The sequence below is a fragment of the Thrips palmi genome, unplaced genomic scaffold (genome assembly GCF_012932325.1).
Source record: "Thrips palmi isolate BJ-2018 unplaced genomic scaffold, TpBJ-2018v1 HiC_scaffold_18, whole genome shotgun sequence".
Taxonomy (NCBI): Eukaryota; Metazoa; Arthropoda; class Insecta; order Thysanoptera; family Thripidae; genus Thrips; species Thrips palmi.
In genome coordinates, this window is record NW_023144627.1 from 19,326,682 (window position 1) to 19,345,841 (window position 19,160).

The window sequence follows — 19,160 nt, forward strand, 5'->3', positions numbered from 1 at the left end:
AATCCTACGTTTCTTTTTTTAGTTTGTTTATTTTTCCAGAGTCACAAGCGCGCAGCGCAGTGCGTTATCAATCATTTCGCACGTGCCCGCACCGTGAGAACTTCCCTTCCTCGTCCGCCGCATCCGCCTCCCTGCGCGGGGTATCGCCGAACGCACATCGCGCTCGCTCGTCTCGTAGCGCGTGGAGTATCTCCGCGCTACCCGCGCTATTTCTCATACATTCGAGAGCTGGACACACTTGGTCGAAAGCATCCGGCAACTCTCGACTCGAAAGTGAGTTGACTGTGCTGCGACGGGTTTCAGTTCACCTAAACGCCGATCATCTTTATTTCGCCACAGAAAAGTTGGACAAAAATCGCTGAAAATGGAGTGTCTTCTCGGCCTGGCCTGCAAAGACTTTGCGATTATTGCGGCTGATCAGACCAATGCCCACAGTATTATTGTCATGAATAATGGTAAGGACGGTTTCTAACCCCAACCATGATTGTGCTTTTTGTTATTCATTCTCAGTATTTGATTGATTACCTTGTGGACATGGCTTCACTCTTCGTAAATGTCATGCAGATGCTTTGCTTAAATTCGTACACGCGTTTCATTGAAGTTTTATGTCATTCTGACGTAAAGTGTGTGTATATTTATGTGAAACACAACCTGTCAGTCTCATTCGGTAATTATTTGCTATTGTTTACAGAGGAGAACAAGCTTTTCAAAATCTCCAACCACATGGCTATGGGCATCACTGGAGAGTCAGGTGATACTACCCAATTTGCGGAATTCATCGCCAAAAATATTCAGCTGTATAAGATGCGTCATGGATACGAGTTGTCCCCATCGGCAGCTGCTAATTTCACAAGGAAGACTTTAGCTCAGCATTTGCGCAGCAGCGTATGTATCTCCTGTATTTGTTTAATTTTCCCTAGAAAATTTTCCAGCAAAATGTAACATCTTATTGTGTGTTTCCAACAGACTCCTTACCAGGTCAACATGTTGCTGGGTGGCTACGATACCAATGCCGATGAATCTGCTCTGTATTTCATCGACTACTTGGGTTCCTTCCAGAAAGTCCCCTTCGCCACTCATGGCTACGGTGGATTTTTCTGTATGGGAATCATGGACCGCTTCCATCGCAATGGTTAGTTTAGTTTTGTCTTTCATTTCCCTATGTGGTGTCATGCAAAATTATTAATGATGGGGTTTTCTTTGCAGATATGAATGTTGAGGAGGCCTATGATGTTCTTAGAAAGTGTGTGGCTGAGATTCACAAGAGGTTAATTGTCAATTTGCCCAACTTCAAAGTTCAAATTGTTGACAAGAATGGAATTCGTGATCTAGAGCCTCTGACAGCCAAGAATCTGAAACCTGCCGTGTAAAATAATACACATATTTGTTTAAGCTTGCTCTTTGAAATAAACTAAGTTTTATAAATGCCTAAGACTAATGGGGAATAAATAATTCATTTAAAAATATCTCTAGCTCTTCTGATTGTACGACTTGTGGACTTTGTGCTCCTCCCAGAGATGAGAAACTTTGAACGTTTCTAAAGGCAGGCTAAAAATGGAGTAGATCTGTGAAAAAGAAATGATTTGCAGGTATTTGTTTCAAAGAATTTATTTGATTAAATATTTTGGTTGATTGGTTAACTATCTACAGTTATCTGCTCAACATTATCTCATTCAAAAGATGAAAGAAAACATTGAATATGCTCTTTGGTATACTGATTGGGTCAAAATTGAAAATTCACACTTGGTTTTTAGTACAACTACTAGATCTTTGATGACTGATTTCACTTTGGCAATGGTACTTAAATGTAATTACGCATTCATAGGCAGATTACCTGTCTTAACATAGTCTGCATAAAATTTAGTTCACAAAAATAAGGTATGGCTACCAATATGAGATCAGTTCCTCCAAACAAAGTTATTGATGGAGCAGTCTCAATAATACTACAAAAATCATGATCATAATCACATTTTTTGGTCTATGTAATCACAGCAAAATATAAATACAAATGCAAATAATATTTTAAAACTACACCATAATGGTCAATATGTCCTTCTGTAAAAATAAAACAGTACTTAAAAAACAATCACAATAAGTGGTTACTTAAATAAAGGGTTTCAAAATGACTAGAAGTTGGTTCAGAAAAAGAAAATAAAGTGGAGAAATGATGGACAAACTAAAACAAAACATAACAGATCAATATAAAATCAGTTTCAGCAACCGATATCAATACTAAGTAGCACATGGGTCTATCCCACAAAAATTGATAAGTGACAGGAAAATCAATTACTTTAGGAGAGAGAAAAGGCGTACATAAAATGTTTTGCCAACGTTAAAAAAAAAACAAGAACAATAGATTATTTATCCTCTATTCGATTCACTCATAATTTTCTGATAAGTTTTGATTTGATACCAAGAGGAGACCTCCCGTTTCGCTCTACTGGTGACAGTTACGGTATAATACTTGGATAGAATACTTGACTAGAATACGGAGAGGGCGAGGACTCTCTCTGGACTCTACTCCGCGCTGAAGCCGTAGAGGCGGGCGATGCGGTGGTACAGTTCGGCCAGCGCCTGCTGCAGCGTGTGGTCGCGCGAGTGCGCCGTCAGCCGCCGGAGTCCTCCGAACAGCGCGGGCAGCAGGGCCATGAACTGGGCGTCGGACAGCTGGGCCACCAGGTCCAGCAGCGACCCCAGCATCTCCCGGGCAGCCACGCGCCGAGCACCGGAGTCCTGCGTGGGCAATCATGATCGGCATTCAAGTGTCACCGAGGCAAAGAGGGCGCACAGTGGGCCAGAAGACCGGTGGAGGCGGCAAAAACTCTAAACGCGTTTTGAGCTCCAGTGTAGTCCTAGTGTAGGTAAACAGGACTCGAACCGAGCGTGCGACCCCACCAATGGATTGCTCTCCGAACGAGGAATCCATTGGTGGGGTCACACGTTCGGTTCGAGTCCCATTTAGCGACTCTGGAGCTCAAAACGCGTCTAGAGTTTCGGCCGCCTGTACCGGTCTTCTGGCCCACTGTGGGACGGCTAAGTCTGGGACTTTGGTCTCACCTTGACGATGCTCGCTCTCCGCTGCTGGTCGATCTCGGGGGGGATGTCCAGGGCGGGTGGCGGCGGCGGCGGCGAGTTGAAGGGGTTGGCCCTGGGCTGCAGGCCGAACCTCGACTTGTGCCGCCGGTACTCCGCCACCAGCGTCTCCATGTTGTTCTCCGCCACCCCGTCCTGCTCGTGGCTGGGGGGGTCGTCGTCGTCCTGGTCCGCGTCGTCCAGTGTGCTCGGCGAGGGGCTCCCTCTGTGCTCGGTGTGGCTGGTGTGGCTGGTGCCGTCGTTTTCGTCCACCTCCACGCTCGAGGAGGAGCTGCTCGTGGAGTCCAGAGACATGCGGCCCAGGTCCGCCAGCCTGGAAAGCACAAAGGCTTCGTTGTTGCAGTGCCGGCAAAAGGCGCAGACCCACACACGTTTTGTAATTACGGCAATGATGAATGAACAGCTGCGGCGCAACAAACTCACTTGAAAGGACGATACGGCTTCTCTCGCCTCTCCTTCTTCACCTTCCTCGGCTTGGGCACCACGTCCTCGTCCTCGTCCTCTGGCCCTCCACTCGCGTTGTCGGCCTCCTCCAAGTCAGCACTCCCCAAGTCCTGAAAGCCCCACAGAATAAACACCTTTCCAGGAAAAGACACATTGAAGAAGGTGAGCAAAGGTGCGAGACCTGTCTTTCGGCGAGCAGCTCCTGCCTGCAGGGGATGTCGGGGAAGTCGGAGCCCTGCGTCGTGAGGAAGAAGATGGGCGTGTCGCCGAGGGCGTCGGAGGCGGCGTGGCGGCCCTGGCCGTGGCCCTGGCCCTCGCGGTCCTCCACCACGTCCACGTAGAGCGCGCACAGCGCGTCGAAGGACTGCCGCAGCAGCGACAGCGCCCAGCCCAGGCTGCCCGCGCCGTCCTTGGTGGGGCTGTCCTCCATCAGGCGGCGCACGTCCTCCGTGGACGCCGACGTGACGGCGATCTGGTGCAGCGCCACGTCCACCAGCACCACCACCTGCACACCAAGGAGAGTTCATTCAAGCGGTTTGCAAAGCGCCCGCCGCCCGCCGAGTCGAGGGTAGGCAGCCTCGCGACTGCAGAGGCTGCAGAGCGCGGCGGGCGGCCTACCCGGCGGTCCGCAGGCGCGCCATAGCGCGCGGCGCTGCCCAGAAACCCGGAAACAGGCGCAGACGAACCTTGATGGTCCAGGCGGCAGCGGCCTGGCGGTACAGGTTGGCGGCCGAGTCCAGGCCGGCCACCTTCTGCACGAGGAACTTGAGGCCGGGCCGCGCGTCGAACTGCAGCGCCGCGCAGTAGCTCACGTCCAGCGCGGAGAGCAGCGCCTCGAGCTGGGCCGGCGACAGGCAGCGCATGAGGCCGGGCAGGGCGGGCAGGCCGGGCTCGGCGCCGGTCGCGCTGCCGCACTGCACCACGTTGGCCAGGCTGGGCACGGCGTGCGGCGTCCCCCGCAGCAGCAGCGCGCCCAGCGAGTGCAGCAGTAGCTGGTGCGCCAGCAGCCCCACCACCAGGGCGCGGTACCACACCCGCACCACGGCCTCCTCGCCCGCGCCCAGCGCGTAGCACGGCGAGCAAGGCGAGCAAGGCCCCGCCCCCGGCGAACTCTGCGCCGTGGCGGACCCCGACGCCCTGGAGCTGGGGCTGAAGAGCAGCAGGACGTACGAGCGCTCCTCCGCGTCGCCGGGGCCGCCGCCCGGGACGGACACCGACGGCGCGGCGGGGGCGGGGCAGGCCGCCTCGCGCTGGCCCTCCAACAAGAACACCTGCAAGCAGAGGGACGGCCGTCAGCGCCGTGGCGGCAACACGCGAGCCAAGTCCAGGACGACGGCGCCTACCTGGTGGCCCAGGTGGGCGAGGCGCAGGCACTGCTCCGGCGTCGTGTCCCTGCGCGCGGCCACCTTGACCTGGCCGACGTCGCCGTAGAAGGCGTGGCTGCCGGGCCGGAAGGCCACCAGCAGCTGCCGCATGGGCTGCAGCGACGCGGCCGTGGCGAGGTGCACGCCCGCCACCACGGCCCACCACTGCGGCTCGGATAGCAGCGGCCCCGCCGACGTGAACAAGTGGCGGATGCAGGCGCAGCCCAGGCGCGCGATGCTCTCCACGGGCTGGATCACGCACTCCACCAGCACCAGCAGCACGCCCTTGAGCATGAGCGTGCACGCCGCCTCCACCAGCCCCGCCGCGCCCTGCGCCCCGCCCTGCGCCGAGCCGGGCGCCGCGCCCTTGAGGTACGCCAGGTACTCGACGACCAGGTCCGTGGCCAGCCCGGTGCACTGCTTGAAGCTGGCGGCGCAGCGGTCCCACGCGTCGGGCTGCTTGCCGGCGCGCCGCAGCCAGCCCTGCAGCATGGGCAGCAGCATGTGGTTCACGCAGTGCAGCGCGAACAGCGGGCCTGCAGTGGAAACACTCGGTTAGGCCCAGTCAGACACACTGTTTTAAAAAAATGCAGCCTGCTAGTGTACCTGGCACTTGCAGCAACTCGTGCAGCTGCTGGAACAGGGCGTCCAGCACGTGCTGCTGCTGCTGGTCGCCGGGCGTGTCGCCGGGCGTGTCGCCGGGCGCGGCCACCGTGGCCATGAGCCCCTCCAGCACCAGGTACCACACGCGCAGCACGCCGCTGGGCCTGTCCACGGAGGCCAGGTCGATGATGCCGGGGTCGTCGAAGGTGCTGAGCGTGGAGTGCGGCACGGCGCCCAGCGCGGCGTGCAGCGCCGTGGTCGCCTCGTCCATGCACGAGCCGGGCTCCCAGTCCACGATCTCCAAGTCCGAGTGGATGGGGTTGAGCACCAGCGCGGGGCTCTGGCACAGCCTGCGGAAAACAACGAGTAAGCCTTCCACTGTGAAAAAGACGGTGCAACGGACCACCGCCGTGCGACGTACCGGTGAGCGGAGTGGAAGATGGGGCAGGCGGGCATGTCGCACATGGAGGCAAGGATTTGGCAACAGCGCCGCAGGTACTTCAGAGCAGCTATCCGTAGCTGTAGGGGAACTTCACTGTTTGGATCCTCAGCGTCACCTGAGAAAGGAAAACCTTGTCAGACTGGAATGGAGCGCAGTTTCACTCACTAGCAAAATCTCGGAAGGAACCTCACCTGGTTTGCGCACATGTTTCAGCAAGCAGAGAACGCAATCAACAGCAGCATTGGAGAAGACTAGAGGATTGTGGGTGTTGAGGAAAACTTGAAATACGTCCAGCAGGGCCGCGAGGTGTCCAACTGCAGTTGACGTTGGAGTAGTTGACACAGCAGAGGGTGCAGCAACTTTCACAACTCGCAATGCACCGAATAGAGGCCTCCAACCTGATCTGATCTCAGTTCTATTTGCTTCTACAAATTCACAAATACAGCTGACAATCTAAATAAAAATACAACAGGAATTTAAAAATTATGGCCACTAAGAAGAATGCCACACATTTTTTTTTTACTCTTGAAAATGTACCTGATCCTGGACGTCTGAATCACAAAGCTCAAGGCAGAGCAGATTTTCGAACGGCTTGAACAAGGCCTCATTGAAGTGAAAATAAGGGAGCTCTGACAGGTCGTTAAGGAGGGCATTGACAGAATCATGAATACATGCAACTGCCTGTTTGGATATGGCACGGTCTCTGTGACAAGCAGCCTGTAAAACAAAAAATTATAACAGGAAATATTAAGATCAAAACACATCAAACACACAAAATCCTTGACTTTGGCAAGTCACAAACCTCCATGAAATGTGGCCCGACTATAGACCATGCTCTCATGATGTGGATCAAAGGCCTTCCACTCCTGATGCACTTGAGCATGACGTCACCGATCCGCGTCAGCAGTAACGATGTATCGGGATGGTCGTGCTGCTCGATTTCGGTCTGAGACTTCCCCTTCAGGCGCGCTCCTGGCCACCATGTCCTGCTGGCCGCCGCCTCCTGCTCTGAACTAACACGGCCAACCGGGTTGCTTTTCCCTGAACGCGAAAATAGCTGACCGTGCGATGCGGAGCAAAGAGCCTTCAAAAAGCCAGAGAGGGCTCTCATGTTGAGCTTGAGAGCAGCCTCCTCAAATAACCTGTGAAACCAGAAAAAAATAAACGGGATAAGATAAAACAATAGGATTTGTGGGGCAATGGCCATGATTTGGAGGGATTTTGCAGACATACCTGTCAACTTGCTGAGACAAAAGGCAAATGACTTTAGCAGCGTGGTAGTCTGATAAAAGACCACCTGAACTAGCGTCTGCAGAGCTACCTTGAATGACATCCGCTACAGAGGCAGCAGTACTCACAGGTGTGGATGGTGTGGACAGGAACCCATACACATCACTAAAACAAAAAATTTAAAAATTATTTGAGAAAAAAAAAACAGCTGTTTACTTTGGATAACGGAACAGTAGAATGTACCAACCATATTTCAGTGTCGTCAACAGAGTCAAAACTCAAGTTGAGACGATCGTGGATAGAAGACTTGTCTATGGCGGGTGAAGAAGAACTTGTTTTCATGGATAATTTAGGGCCAAGATTACGGTTGTGGACTTGGCTGAAAAAGTCATGCTCCAACTTGGCCACAAACAAGCAACACCTACAAATACAGAATACTTGGTTTGAATTTGCACAAATTTAATTAAAGATAGATCCTCTTGGACCTTAGAGGTCAATTCTTACCGGAACACATGAGGCCAACAGTCTGCACTGTGACTGCTCATTTCAAGACCGCGGCCGACAAGGACATCCATACTTAGCGCATGGGAGGCATGAAGCTTACGAGTCTGACCAAGCAAACGCTTCAGCTTACGAATGCGTTGACGAGGTTTCCTAAGACTGTGCCTTAAAGCCGCGGCCAACTGTTCTCGGTTGCGAGCACTCGTAAAAGCATGACCTAAGCCATTATTATCATTTGCCTCAGCTGCTAAATCTTCATCTGAGGCTGCCCCATTCAAATTACTGTCCATTGCTCCAACAGGACATGATGCAGTGGCCAACAGAGAAAAGAGTGAGCCACATCGTGTTTGCATTCCTGTCAGCAAACAGGGAAAGATAGTTAAGTAAAATAAAATGTTTCCATGCAAGACTCTCAAAGCTGTGGAAAGAAAACTACCTAAAACATTTGCTAGTTTGGCAGCTCGTTGCAATCCTTCCAAGCTAGAGACAACTGCCTCTCGGAATCTTCTACTGTCATCCCTACTGTTGCCTGTACGGCTAGATGCAACACGACTGGAGCCTTCCAACAAGGAGGAGAGAACGGCGAGCATAGAGTCCCAGCAGCACGTGAGGACTCGTCGAGACAACTTGATGCCTGGCAAAAGGAGGCAAAACACAAAGGGACAAAAAATTATAAAGTGTGATGGTTCATGAAATATGAGATTTCTTTAACTTGCTTACCTGCTTCGACCTCAGGACTAGTTTCAACTTGAGTAGTGGCTCGTTCAAGGCGTCTACAGTCGGACAGCAATTGGCCACCAGGTTGGTTCGAGTCCAAGCCATCAAGATCAGTCAGCAGGTTAATTAGGGCAATGTTGTCTGTTTGAGAGGGATCATAACCATTGCTCTCGAGAACACTGTTACTTAGGGTCTCCTGGTACAACTCTGACAGCCAGGCAGATGACAAATAAACAAGAACTCCTGAACCATGAACTTGTTCGACAAATTGATCCTAGGAAAGAAAATAACACATCATTGTTTGGGCACTGAACTGTCTTCTAAGATTTGACTGTCTGCTAAGATTTGTTCAATGTACCTCATTCATAAGAAGCATTTTATTGCTATCAGAGTAATATCCTTGGTGAATCAGTTTAAGGTTCAAAAGAAGAGCAGAGTATGTAGCAAGATAAATTCCATCAGCATTGATGATAGTCACAGGTGCTGCGGGACAGTCACTTAAATGTTGTCCGGTGAATACTCCTGAAAAAAATATTGAGTGTGAATATTTGTTATCAAGCAACTTGATAAATAAAAGAATTTTTAATTTTATAAACCTTGGCAATATTTGGATGCAAACTCTTGCATAGCAGCATCAACTTCTATTGAACTTCGTAAGCTCAACAAATCTCTCACTAAACCATTGAGGCTCTGAGCAAAATGACGAGCACTCTGACGTTCAACATCAATGTATTCAGCACGGACCTGGATTAAGAGAAACATTAGCAACAGGAGAAGCAGTTTGATTTGCCTTTTTTTAATGGCAGAGAAATTTATAAGTACCGGTATAGGTTGATAGTCATGAAGGGTACGAGGCAAGCGCTCCAGCCTTTCATCAATTGGGTCAAGCTTTTGATTTCCAACATGTATCTCAGCATCAGCAACCATTTCATCCAACTAATCAGGATAAAACAACAAATTAGTAATAGGTTACCACAAAGAAAAAAAAAACATCAAGACAGTGAGATTAAATCACCTGAGGGTCATCTTCTGGTCCTTCAGTATCCCCAGAACTGTGGCTTTGATCACTCCTGTCACTGTGATCACTTGCGCCTGGTTGGCTTTGTTCTATACCACTACTGCTGTCACTTTCAGCAGCACCGTTTCTCAGCATTGCCTTTTCTCGCTCCATTCTTTCCCTATAATTCTTGGGCAGTCTTGACATGCTTTGATAAGTTAATGGGCCTTTGGGATCAAATGAAAAATGTTATCAAAAAAAATTATTTTAAGAAGGATTTTTAGAGAAAATATTTTGAAAGGCACTCATTACCTCTGTAGTCACACAAGATTAAGTGTGGGTAGGTGGTATTAATTTTTTCTGTGTACTTGTCAGATACACCCCTGCCAGCACAGAGTTCTTCCAAAGACCCCAGCATAGCTACAATACAGGCCACACTGGCTTGTGCTAGTGCAGAATTTCCCCTCGTTGCGCACTCTTCAATGGAGTCCATGACCCTGGAAGTCATACATATTGATTAAAAAATAAGTCAATGTCACAATAAAGGCAAATGTGCATGACAAGACAACCAAACTTACAATCTCATGAGAGCCATGTCACTTTGAGGAGATCCCTTTTCATCCTCTAAAATAATTGGCCCAGCAAAGTCAACCATGCGGCTGGGGCTTCTAAGCAGCTAAAAAATATGGAGTCTAAGTAAAAGAAACTCAATGGAACAAAATTTTTTGATTACCTGTACAAAATTTTCAATACCTCTTTAAGTGCTCGCAAAGCTTCTAAACGATGTTGAGGTGGTGGGTACAGCAGCATTCGGTGGAAAACGGATTCCAAGACAGGTCTCAAAGAGCCAACACAGCCGACAAGACGAACCAGTTGTGTTCCAATGCTAGGAGGGAGGCATCCACTTGAAACACTCTCTTTACTGCTTATTTCTTCGCATCATGTGGTTAAACATTTCCTTACCTGTACACAGTTTTGGCCTGCTGGCTGTTGAAGCTTGGGGCGGTGGCCAAGCAGCCCGAGCCACGCCCTTTCACAACAGCACCTGCTTTGCTGAGGGTAGAATTGTCAGGGCGGGAGGATACAATGTTTTTGTCCACTCGAGGCGTCCCTAAAAAAGCCACAAGCGCTGGGCACAATTTCTGCCATAAAAATGCTGTAAAATGCCTGTTAGCATGCACTGCCTGAGGCAAACTGGACACTAATGTATGAAGACATTCAAGCAGGAACACTATTGTGTGCCCATTTCTTCCACAGCTGCAAAAGAAGAAAAAAAAGGGACACTTGTGATAAAATAAAAATAAGTACAAGATAACTGTCAACTTGAAATAATTTGTAAAAATAATAACCTTTGTGACTCATCCAGTCTGCTTATAATAAACTGCATAATGGGAATGACTTCACTGAAGCAGGATACACCAGCACTCAGCTCAATGCCTGCCACATCCTTTGATCGCCGGGCATTCAGCTCTAGCTCTTGGCATTCCTCCTCTAAAATATCCAAAAATTATGATTAATATACATTTATTTTGAAAATTCACAAGAATATTTCCCAATAAAGAAAACAGGCTCACCTAGAAAGTTACAGAAAGCCCTTAAAGTGTGACTAGTGGCAGTCTGTGCTGCAGTTTGGACAGATTGATTTCCAGATTCGTATGCTTCACCACACAAAGTCAACATTTGGATGATTATGCGCCCATTTACCGTCCAGCTAGGAGAGCAGGCTACATTTAATAAAACCTGTTTTGGGATACAAATGCAAGAGATCAGCATAATACATTTTTAACATGAAGCAAAACACATCTTATGAATATTCAGTATGACTTCTTCACCTTCAGCATGTCCACTTGAGTATCATCTGTGTGGGAAAGCATTGAATTGAAGACGTGAAGGAGTTGTGACGGCAGCCACAGAGAATCGTCTTCTGGTTCAAGATGAGATTGGAATCGATCATCCCGCACAAGTTTCTACCAACAGACCAATTAAAATTATTAGGAACAAAAAGCTCAAACTTGGAGCAAGCTGTAAATGAATTGATGGTTTTCTTACATGTAGCCCAGAGAGGGAAAGAGCTACAAACTTGCTCCGTTTTGTGTCTAAGGCTATTTGCAACGGTAATAGGCACTTTGCCCTTAGTTCATAAGCTGGATCGTGCATGAGGACGGACTGCCGTCCGAGAAAATCTGCAACACATCAAAATTTAATTTCATTAGCATCAAGGAACGAGGGGGAGGTGCATTCACAATCCACAACAACTCAAACTGGTTCAAAGGGTATTCTTTAACTGGTACAATTTGACTAACGGAAGCGTTCCAACAAAACGAGCATAAACTGGGTTGATTGAAAAATGTACGAAATCCAGTTCCACGTCCAGTTATTCTCAGAAATATTGAAAATTTGGTCGAAAATCCCCGATTATGACTCACCGTATGCTTCCTGAGCCGCTGTTCTGAGTGGGGCTAGCTTGGCCCCGCCAGCCTCTTTCACGAGTTGCAAGAGCAAGTCCTCCATTGTCACGTATTCCGACCGCACAAAAATTTGCTTAAAACCTAAAGTTACACTGATCTTGGGAAAAACTTTCAATTTTGAGGAGTTTCATGTCGGTTGACAGCAACAGACTGTCAAAAACACCTGCTGTAGCTGTAAACACCGCCGCTTGTCTCCACTGAAGCTGTCTGCTAGCCAGCACCAACTTAACCACAATAAAATTTCCCTTTTGCGTCTTGAAAATTTCCCTGATTTCGCAGGTTAATACCTCTGCATTGCTTAAATGATATTCCTACATTCATTTGAATATTTTGTATCATATTTTGATTATTCTCTTCAAAGCCGAAAGCCAAAAAGGCTTGTCGGCTGCTAGGCTTTATTCACAGAAATCAGTCACCATTATTGGCAGAGCGCAACAAATGTCAACAGAGTGTGTTTGTTGTGGTTAGATCCGATTAACAATTTACATCTTATTTTTCCCCTTTCTCCACCTTCTTGATCAACAATGATTAAGGTGTCAGTTTCCAAAGAGGGTACACCATTAATTTGGAATGCTCAAGGTAAAAATCACTTCATCAAACTACATCAAACCAGTGTGAGGGATAATGTCGATTGTATGACTACTTGTTCATAATCTTTCATTTTTCTTGTAGATTGGCTAAAAATCCGAGAGGAGCATCGTATTGTTGGATCATTGATTGGAGTTCTGCCGAACCTCTCAAATCAAGAGGCTTTACATGGCTTGCCAATGTCTCTTCTGCCTGAAGAAGCCACGTTGCTCTTAGAAATGAATGTAATTTCTTTAGCTAACTACCCATCCCTGAGCCGCTGTCCTGGAGAAGGAGTTGTCAAGGCCTTTAAGGCTCATCGTCAAAAGACTTATGCAGAACAGGTTTGTGCTATTTACCATTTGTTTCTGTTACATATTTATTGTTTGTCTTACTTATGCTTTTATTTTATTTACATGCAGGCAGATAAAATGAAGGACGAACGAAAAGTGGCTTTGGAGGGGCTTGTAGACAAAATTGTTGAAGGACGTAGACGGAAGCAGCTGGGGCTGGATACCAAAAAGAAGAAACGAAAGAAAGTTAAGAGCGAGGGTAATGATGAAGAGACAGATGATAAAAGTGAAGACGTGGCAAAAATTGTTGAACTGTTAAAACCTATTGAAGATGCAGAGAGACAAGCTGTTCTTGAAGAGGAGTTGGCCAAAATTCCACCATTATCCAAAGAAAACACTCTTATTCAGACATTTACAAGTAAGGCTAGTGTTACTCAAATGTGTAACATTGACCTTGCAATTTCTTAATCAATTTTGGTCTGATTACAGCATATCCCTGGTTGCGTGCTGAGGATGCTTGCCCTGTTGCTTGGACATTTCCCAGTTCTCATGAAGAGAAAATAAGATATTTAACTTTCAAAGATCTATGGGAAAAAGGTTATTTCATAACAACTGGGCACAAGTTCGGGGGAGACTTTTTAGTATATCCAGGTAAAACTTAAAAGAAATGTTCTATTTTACCTTAAATAGTTTATCCTTATGTTTTTTAATTATTAAAAAAAAATCTTTTTAAAAATTTTAGGTGACCCTGTGAAGTTTCACTCTCAATTCATCGTAGTGTGTGTTCCACACTCGCAAACCTTCTCTGTTCATCAATTTGTCACATATGGTAGAATTGGTTCCTCCGTGAGAAAAACTTTTGTGCTAGCTTCTCTCCCACCAGACTCATCAAAAATAAGTTACCAGTCAATAAAGTGGGCTGGAGGGCCTACCATGAATTTAAACTAGCTGTTCAACATTCAAAATACTAGTTAATAAAATTTGTTTGATATTTTTTAGTCATGGCATTATTTTTGAAACTTCTTGATTCAATAAACAAGGGGGGAAGTAAACATTACGTTTTCCGGTACGACTATGCCTCGATGACTGGTCTTCGATGATGATCTGTGGTCTGGCCTGTCTGGCCGCCGCTTCCCTTTCAAACTTTGCCGCCAAAGGGAATGACAAAAGAAAGCTCGGCTCCCTTATTTGCACAACGCGTACTGCCAATAACCAGGTGGGCCTGCTTCTTGAAAGCGGTTTTCTCTGCGTTCGGTTGAAATGGCTGATTTTTCGGACGACCTGTTCAGCGTTTTTGATCAAAATACAGAAAATGGGCATGTGCCTGAAGTACCAGTACCATCAAGGGAGGCGCCCTCCACATCAGCGGCTTTCAAATCAAAGTATGTCCAATGTTTATCACCAATGGAACTTACCTAACCTCTCTTGAAAGCACGTTGGCTTGTTTTGATTATGTGAACATTAAAGAAACGTCGTATTTACTTTTGCAAGTGAAAGACAATTCTTGGTAATCCTTTAGAATACATTTACTTGTTGCCGCTGAAGTATATTTGACCTGGCTTGCATCTTCAAAACTGTTAATTGATGTTGTTTGTTGAACTCTAACCAAGAATCAATGTCAAAGATTTTCCATAGTTTCCTTGTCATACTAGATAGTGACAGTTTTCACCTGAAACGACACCACCTTGAATCTAAATTTTCATGTTCTTACTGCTTCTATTTGCTGTCATCTTACTTGTGTTTTGCATTTGCAGATCGGGCTCTACAGATACCAAGTCAGCTGCAGTCGTTAAAAGAGAGTTCCCTGATGACGATGAAGATGAGGGAAACAGTAAAAAGACAAAGCTAGAGGGACTGATTGACGACATCAAGTAAGTGCCTTTGCTGTACTTGGTATTATTTTTCACTGGATCCTTGTTCTTATACTCACCTTGCTTTTGCCAGTCTGGAAGAAATCAGTTCACGCATCAAAGTGCATACTGTTGAAACTGTAGGAGGTTGTGTCCATGAAGTTGCAGTGCCACCAGATGTGGAATATGTCCCACTGAAGGCATCGACAGGCAAACCAGCCAAAGAGTACGCATTTGTTCTGGACCCTTTTCAAAATGAGGCTATTATGTGCATTGAGAACAATCAATCTGTACTTGTCTCCGCACACACATCTGCAGGAAAAACTGTCACAGCTGAGTGAGTACATTGTTCACCTTTTTTTACCTTCCTAAATTTTATATTTTACTTGTAATTAGATTATTCATGTAACTTTTATCTTTGGTCTTTTTTTTCAGGTATGCTATTGCTCAATCTTTGCGAGATAAGCAAAGAGTAATCTATACAACACCTATCAAAGCCCTGAGTAACCAGAAATACCGTGAATTCTATGAGGAGTTCAAAGATGTTGGCTTGGTGACTGGAGATGTCACAATTAACCCATCAGCATCATGCCTCATTATGACAACTGAGGTATTTTCCACTTTTCTTCTGTTTCTGTTTGGTTCTTTATTTGGTTGATGTGTTTTATCTTACCCATTTTTATCCCCTCCAGATTTTGAGGAACATGTTGTACCGAGGTTCTGAAATTATGAGGGAAGTCGGTTGGGTGATTTTTGATGAAATCCATTACATGAGAGACAAAGAGCGAGGTGTTGTCTGGGAAGAAACTTTGATCCTGCTTCCAGACAATGTTCACTATGTGTTTCTCTCTGCTACAATTCCCAATGCTCGTCAATTCGCCGAGTGGGTCGTCCACCTTCACCACCAGCCATGCCATGTGGTCTACACAGACTATCGTCCTGTTCCATTGCAACACTACATATTCCCAAATGGAGGAGATGGAATTCATCTCGTTGTAGATGAAAACGTGTGTATTGTCCTCAAACTCATCTGTCTATTCAATTTCTGATTTTTAGTGATGACTCAAGTCTTGTCTCATAATTTACAGGGTCAATTTAAAGAGGAAAATTTTAACACAGCCATGTCTGTCTTGGCCAAAGCTGGTGACAATGCCAAAGCACCAGAGCGTGGCCGCAGGGGTGGTGTCAAAGGAGGAAATGATACAAGTTGCTTCAAAATTGTCAAAATGATTATGGAAAGAAATTTTGCTCCTGTTATCATTTTCTCCTTCAGTAAAAAGGACTGTGAACTTTATGCTATGCAAATGGCAAAGCTGGATTTTAATAGTTTGGAGGATAAGAAGCTTGTTGATGAAGTTTTCAACAATGCTATGGATGTGCTCTCAGAAGAAGACAAAATGTTGCCTCAAGTTGAAAATGTTTTACCTCTTTTGAGACGTGGTATAGGTATCCATCATGGAGGTAATGATTTCAGTCTTTATCTAATATTTTTATGACCACTCTATCTTTGTTCTTATTTAGGTTATGCTTTCATTTTTATATTTCTGTTCCTTTGCCAGGTTTACTCCCGATTTTAAAGGAAACCATTGAAATTCTTTTTGCGGAAGGTCTTATCAAAGCTTTGTTTGCTACTGAAACATTTGCCATGGGCCTGAACATGCCTGCAAGAACTGTAATGTTCACTGGAATGAGAAAGTTTGATGGAAAAGATTTCAGATGGGTAAATATTTGTATTGATTTAGCAGTCTGAAATCCTTGCATAGTTCATGTAATTACTATACTGGTTAAAATCTTGCCACAGGTCACATCTGGAGAATACATTCAGATGTCTGGAAGAGCTGGCCGAAGAGGTCTTGATGAGAAAGGTATTGTCATCCTGATGGTGGATGAGGCTGTCTCCCCTGAAGTGGGTCGTGATATGGTTCAGGGCCTACCGGATCCCATCAATTCCGCTTTCCATCTTACATATAACATGGTCCTCAACCTTTTACGAGTGGAGGAAATTAATCCAGAGTACATGCTGGAGAGAAGTTTCTTCCAATTCCAAAATCATTCAATCATTCCAGATCTTTATCAAAGTACGTACAGCTAGTAAATTTTATTTTACTTTTGTTATGTGTGGCATCCAACATTTATTCATTAACTTGGATTTTCAGAGGTTTGTCAACTGCAACAAGAATTCGAAGGAGTTGTTGTTCCAAAAGAGGCCCAGGCAGAGTCGTATTATCACATCCGTACTCAACTTGAAAACCTAGGGAAGGTGTATCAGAGCTACGTTACTCAGCCACAGTATTTGATTCCATTCCTGCAGCCAGGCCGAATGGTGAAGGTATGTCAATCAGTATAATCATATTAAAGTTCAAATTTTTAAAAAAATAGTCATTTTTAGACCACAAAATAATATGTTTTTGTTTTTTACCAGATAAAGCATGATAATGATGAATATGATTGGGGCATAATCATAAACTTCAAGAAGCAAGATGTTCAGTCAGGGCGAGGCCGAGGCCGTGGAGGACACTCCAACCCGTCTCGCGAACCGCCGCAAGTCATCGTTGAAGTGCTTCTCCATGTGTCTGGAGAAGATGACCAGCCTACCAAACCGTGTCCTGCTGGTGCAACGGGAGACATGGAAGTGGTCCCTGTCCTTAGCTCTTTGATAACCAAAATTAGTTCCTTGAGGATACACTATCCTAAGGACTTGCGTCCCCCAGATAACAGGAAATCAGTCCACAAAACATTGCAGGTCAGTATTAGCTGTGTTCCTAAAGATTGCTGTGGACTTATCTGATTGTGTCTTTATCACGGACTTGTGTTTGTTTTTTTATAGGAAGTGAAAAAGAGGTTCACTGATGGGCCCCCTCTTCTCAATCCAGTCACTGATATGCATATTAAGGATGATGTATTTTTGGACTCTGTGAGGCAGATTGAAACCTACGAGCAGCGTTTGTATGCTCACCCCCTTCACAAAAGTGAGGACCTCCAGCATATTTATGCTTTGTACCTGAAAAAAGTTGAAGTAAGTTCAAGCAGGAAACCTACTCGAATACTGTATCAATTCTATGTTTTCATGCTGTTACCTCCAACAACTTTCTTTCTTCTCCTCTGTCAGATTGGCAATCAACTGAAGCTTGCTAAGGGTGAATTAAAACATGCAAAATCTTTGTTGCACATGGATGAACTTAAATGCAGAAAAAGAATTCTCAGAAGATTAGGTTATTGCACTGATGGTGATGTAATTGAACTCAAGGGAAGGGTAGCCTGCGAACTTAGTGGGTGAGTGTTACTATTGCAATACCTTCTTTTGGGCATTGGTTTTCGGACACTCACATTTATCAAATTTCTGTTCTCTATAGGTGTGATGAGTTGTTGATGACTGAAATGATTTTCAACGGCTTGTTTAATGATTTGACTGTGCCACAGTGTGTGTCACTCATCAGTTGTTTTGTTTGTGACGAAAAGAGTTCTCAGAATCCAAAGAAATCTGAAGAATTATCTGGACCTCTCAGACAAATGCAGGTGAGAACAATTTTAACACTTCTTTCCTAAGACAAGATCTAGTGGATTATTGGTAGTAAACTCATTAAAATATTTTGCAGGATTTGGCCAGAAGAATAGCCAAAGTGAGCTCAGAGGCAAAGTTAGAAATTGTTGAAGATGATTACGTTAGTCAATTTAAGCCATTTTTGATGGATGTAGTTTATTCATGGTGTAATGGTGCATCATTTCTTGAGATTTGCAAGATGACTGATATTTTTGAAGGTAAGGTCATTTTAAACTGAGCTATTTGGTAAATAAAGAACTTCTTTAACTTTGTTTTCTGTACATTTTACAGGCAGCATCATTCGTTGTATGAGAAGACTTGAAGAAGTGCTGCGACAACTGTGTCAGGCAGCTAAAAACATAGGAAACACCAACCTTGAAAACAAATTCAGTGAAGGAATCAAACTAATGAAGAGGGACATTGTTTTTGCTGCCAGTTTGTACCTATGATTTCTTATCTGTACTTTCCAAATTGCAGAGTTGTCTTTCGGACATATTTATACATGAGATATAAACTTATGCTTTTTTCTCAAGATCACTGATGCATTTTTGTTACCTAACTTTATCTCTTGTGCCAGAATAAATTTCATGAATTCAGTCGATTTTAATCAATAGGACACAGTTTTGTTACATTTTCGATTGCTATTAAAGTAAATTATCTTAAATCTTGTCCTATGTGTTCAGACCTTCACCTTAAAGAATTAGAACCGTTTGACATTTTGAACAAAAAATCTCATTCAACGAACGTTAATGAAAGCAGATGATACTCGTTTGTTTTTCTTCTACGGGGTAGAATGGGCTCATTCCAAAGATAGTAAAAACTGAATCCTTTGTACCGCCGCGCCGTGCCCGTTGGATTGCGAGCACCCGGTGCATCTGCGCTGTAGCGGGGAGGGATTGTCAATGCTGCGCGCAGGCCGTCGCGCGCGAGGAGGGGGTGCCATTGTCGAATTCCGCGCAGGCTGCGCCTCACCGCCAGACACACCAGCCCGCCCCGGCAGCCAGCCCCTATTATATTGTTAGGATACGCACTTGGTTTTTGGACTCTCGA

At 45.7% G+C, this 19,160-nt stretch overlaps 4 protein-coding genes across 4 annotated transcripts; 3 read left to right on the forward strand and 1 right to left on the reverse strand.

Moving 5' to 3' along the window:
- The first annotated feature begins 246 nt into the window (after positions 1-246).
- Positions 247-1,466, forward strand: LOC117644364 (proteasome subunit beta type-2). Its single transcript, XM_034383742.1, has 4 exons — positions 247-455; positions 692-885; positions 967-1,132; positions 1,207-1,466. The coding sequence occupies exons 1-4, from the start codon at positions 365-367 to the stop codon at positions 1,368-1,370; spliced, it is 615 nt and encodes a 204-aa protein (XP_034239633.1). The 5' UTR covers positions 247-364; the 3' UTR covers positions 1,371-1,466.
- A 126-nt stretch (positions 1,467-1,592) lies between these two features.
- LOC117644365 (brefeldin A-inhibited guanine nucleotide-exchange protein 3) lies at positions 1,593-12,274 on the reverse strand. The gene is made up of 29 exons (XM_034383743.1): positions 11,818-12,274; positions 11,441-11,574; positions 11,224-11,358; positions 10,966-11,131; positions 10,741-10,882; positions 10,355-10,648; positions 10,145-10,277; positions 9,970-10,067; positions 9,704-9,888; positions 9,410-9,618; positions 9,217-9,330; positions 8,991-9,138; positions 8,753-8,916; positions 8,398-8,668; positions 8,114-8,311; positions 7,681-8,032; positions 7,424-7,597; positions 7,180-7,341; positions 6,749-7,088; positions 6,484-6,663; positions 6,138-6,399; positions 5,926-6,061; positions 5,508-5,854; positions 4,881-5,437; positions 4,224-4,808; positions 3,719-4,042; positions 3,517-3,647; positions 3,058-3,406; positions 1,593-2,733 (listed from the first exon to the last, which is right to left on the reverse strand). Exons 1-29 carry the CDS (start codon positions 11,900-11,902, stop codon positions 2,518-2,520), a joined length of 6,591 nt encoding a protein of 2,196 aa, XP_034239634.1. The 5' UTR covers positions 11,903-12,274; the 3' UTR covers positions 1,593-2,517.
- LOC117644363 (tRNA-splicing endonuclease subunit Sen34) lies at positions 12,267-13,717 on the forward strand. Its single transcript, XM_034383741.1, has 5 exons — positions 12,267-12,438; positions 12,532-12,770; positions 12,849-13,137; positions 13,209-13,370; positions 13,462-13,717. The coding sequence occupies exons 1-5, from the start codon at positions 12,384-12,386 to the stop codon at positions 13,665-13,667; spliced, it is 951 nt and encodes a 316-aa protein (XP_034239632.1). The 5' UTR covers positions 12,267-12,383; the 3' UTR covers positions 13,668-13,717.
- Positions 13,718-13,921: 204 nt separating this feature from the next.
- On the forward strand, positions 13,922-18,726 carry LOC117644361 (exosome RNA helicase MTR4). Its single transcript, XM_034383740.1, has 15 exons — positions 13,922-14,101; positions 14,474-14,590; positions 14,664-14,906; positions 15,005-15,179; positions 15,262-15,576; positions 15,658-16,030; positions 16,129-16,289; positions 16,371-16,647; positions 16,726-16,898; positions 16,992-17,312; positions 17,397-17,585; positions 17,679-17,842; positions 17,923-18,085; positions 18,166-18,328; positions 18,402-18,726. Exons 1-15 carry the CDS (start codon positions 13,980-13,982, stop codon positions 18,557-18,559), a joined length of 3,114 nt encoding a protein of 1,037 aa, XP_034239631.1. The 5' UTR covers positions 13,922-13,979; the 3' UTR covers positions 18,560-18,726.
- Positions 18,727-19,160: the final 434 nt, after the last annotated feature.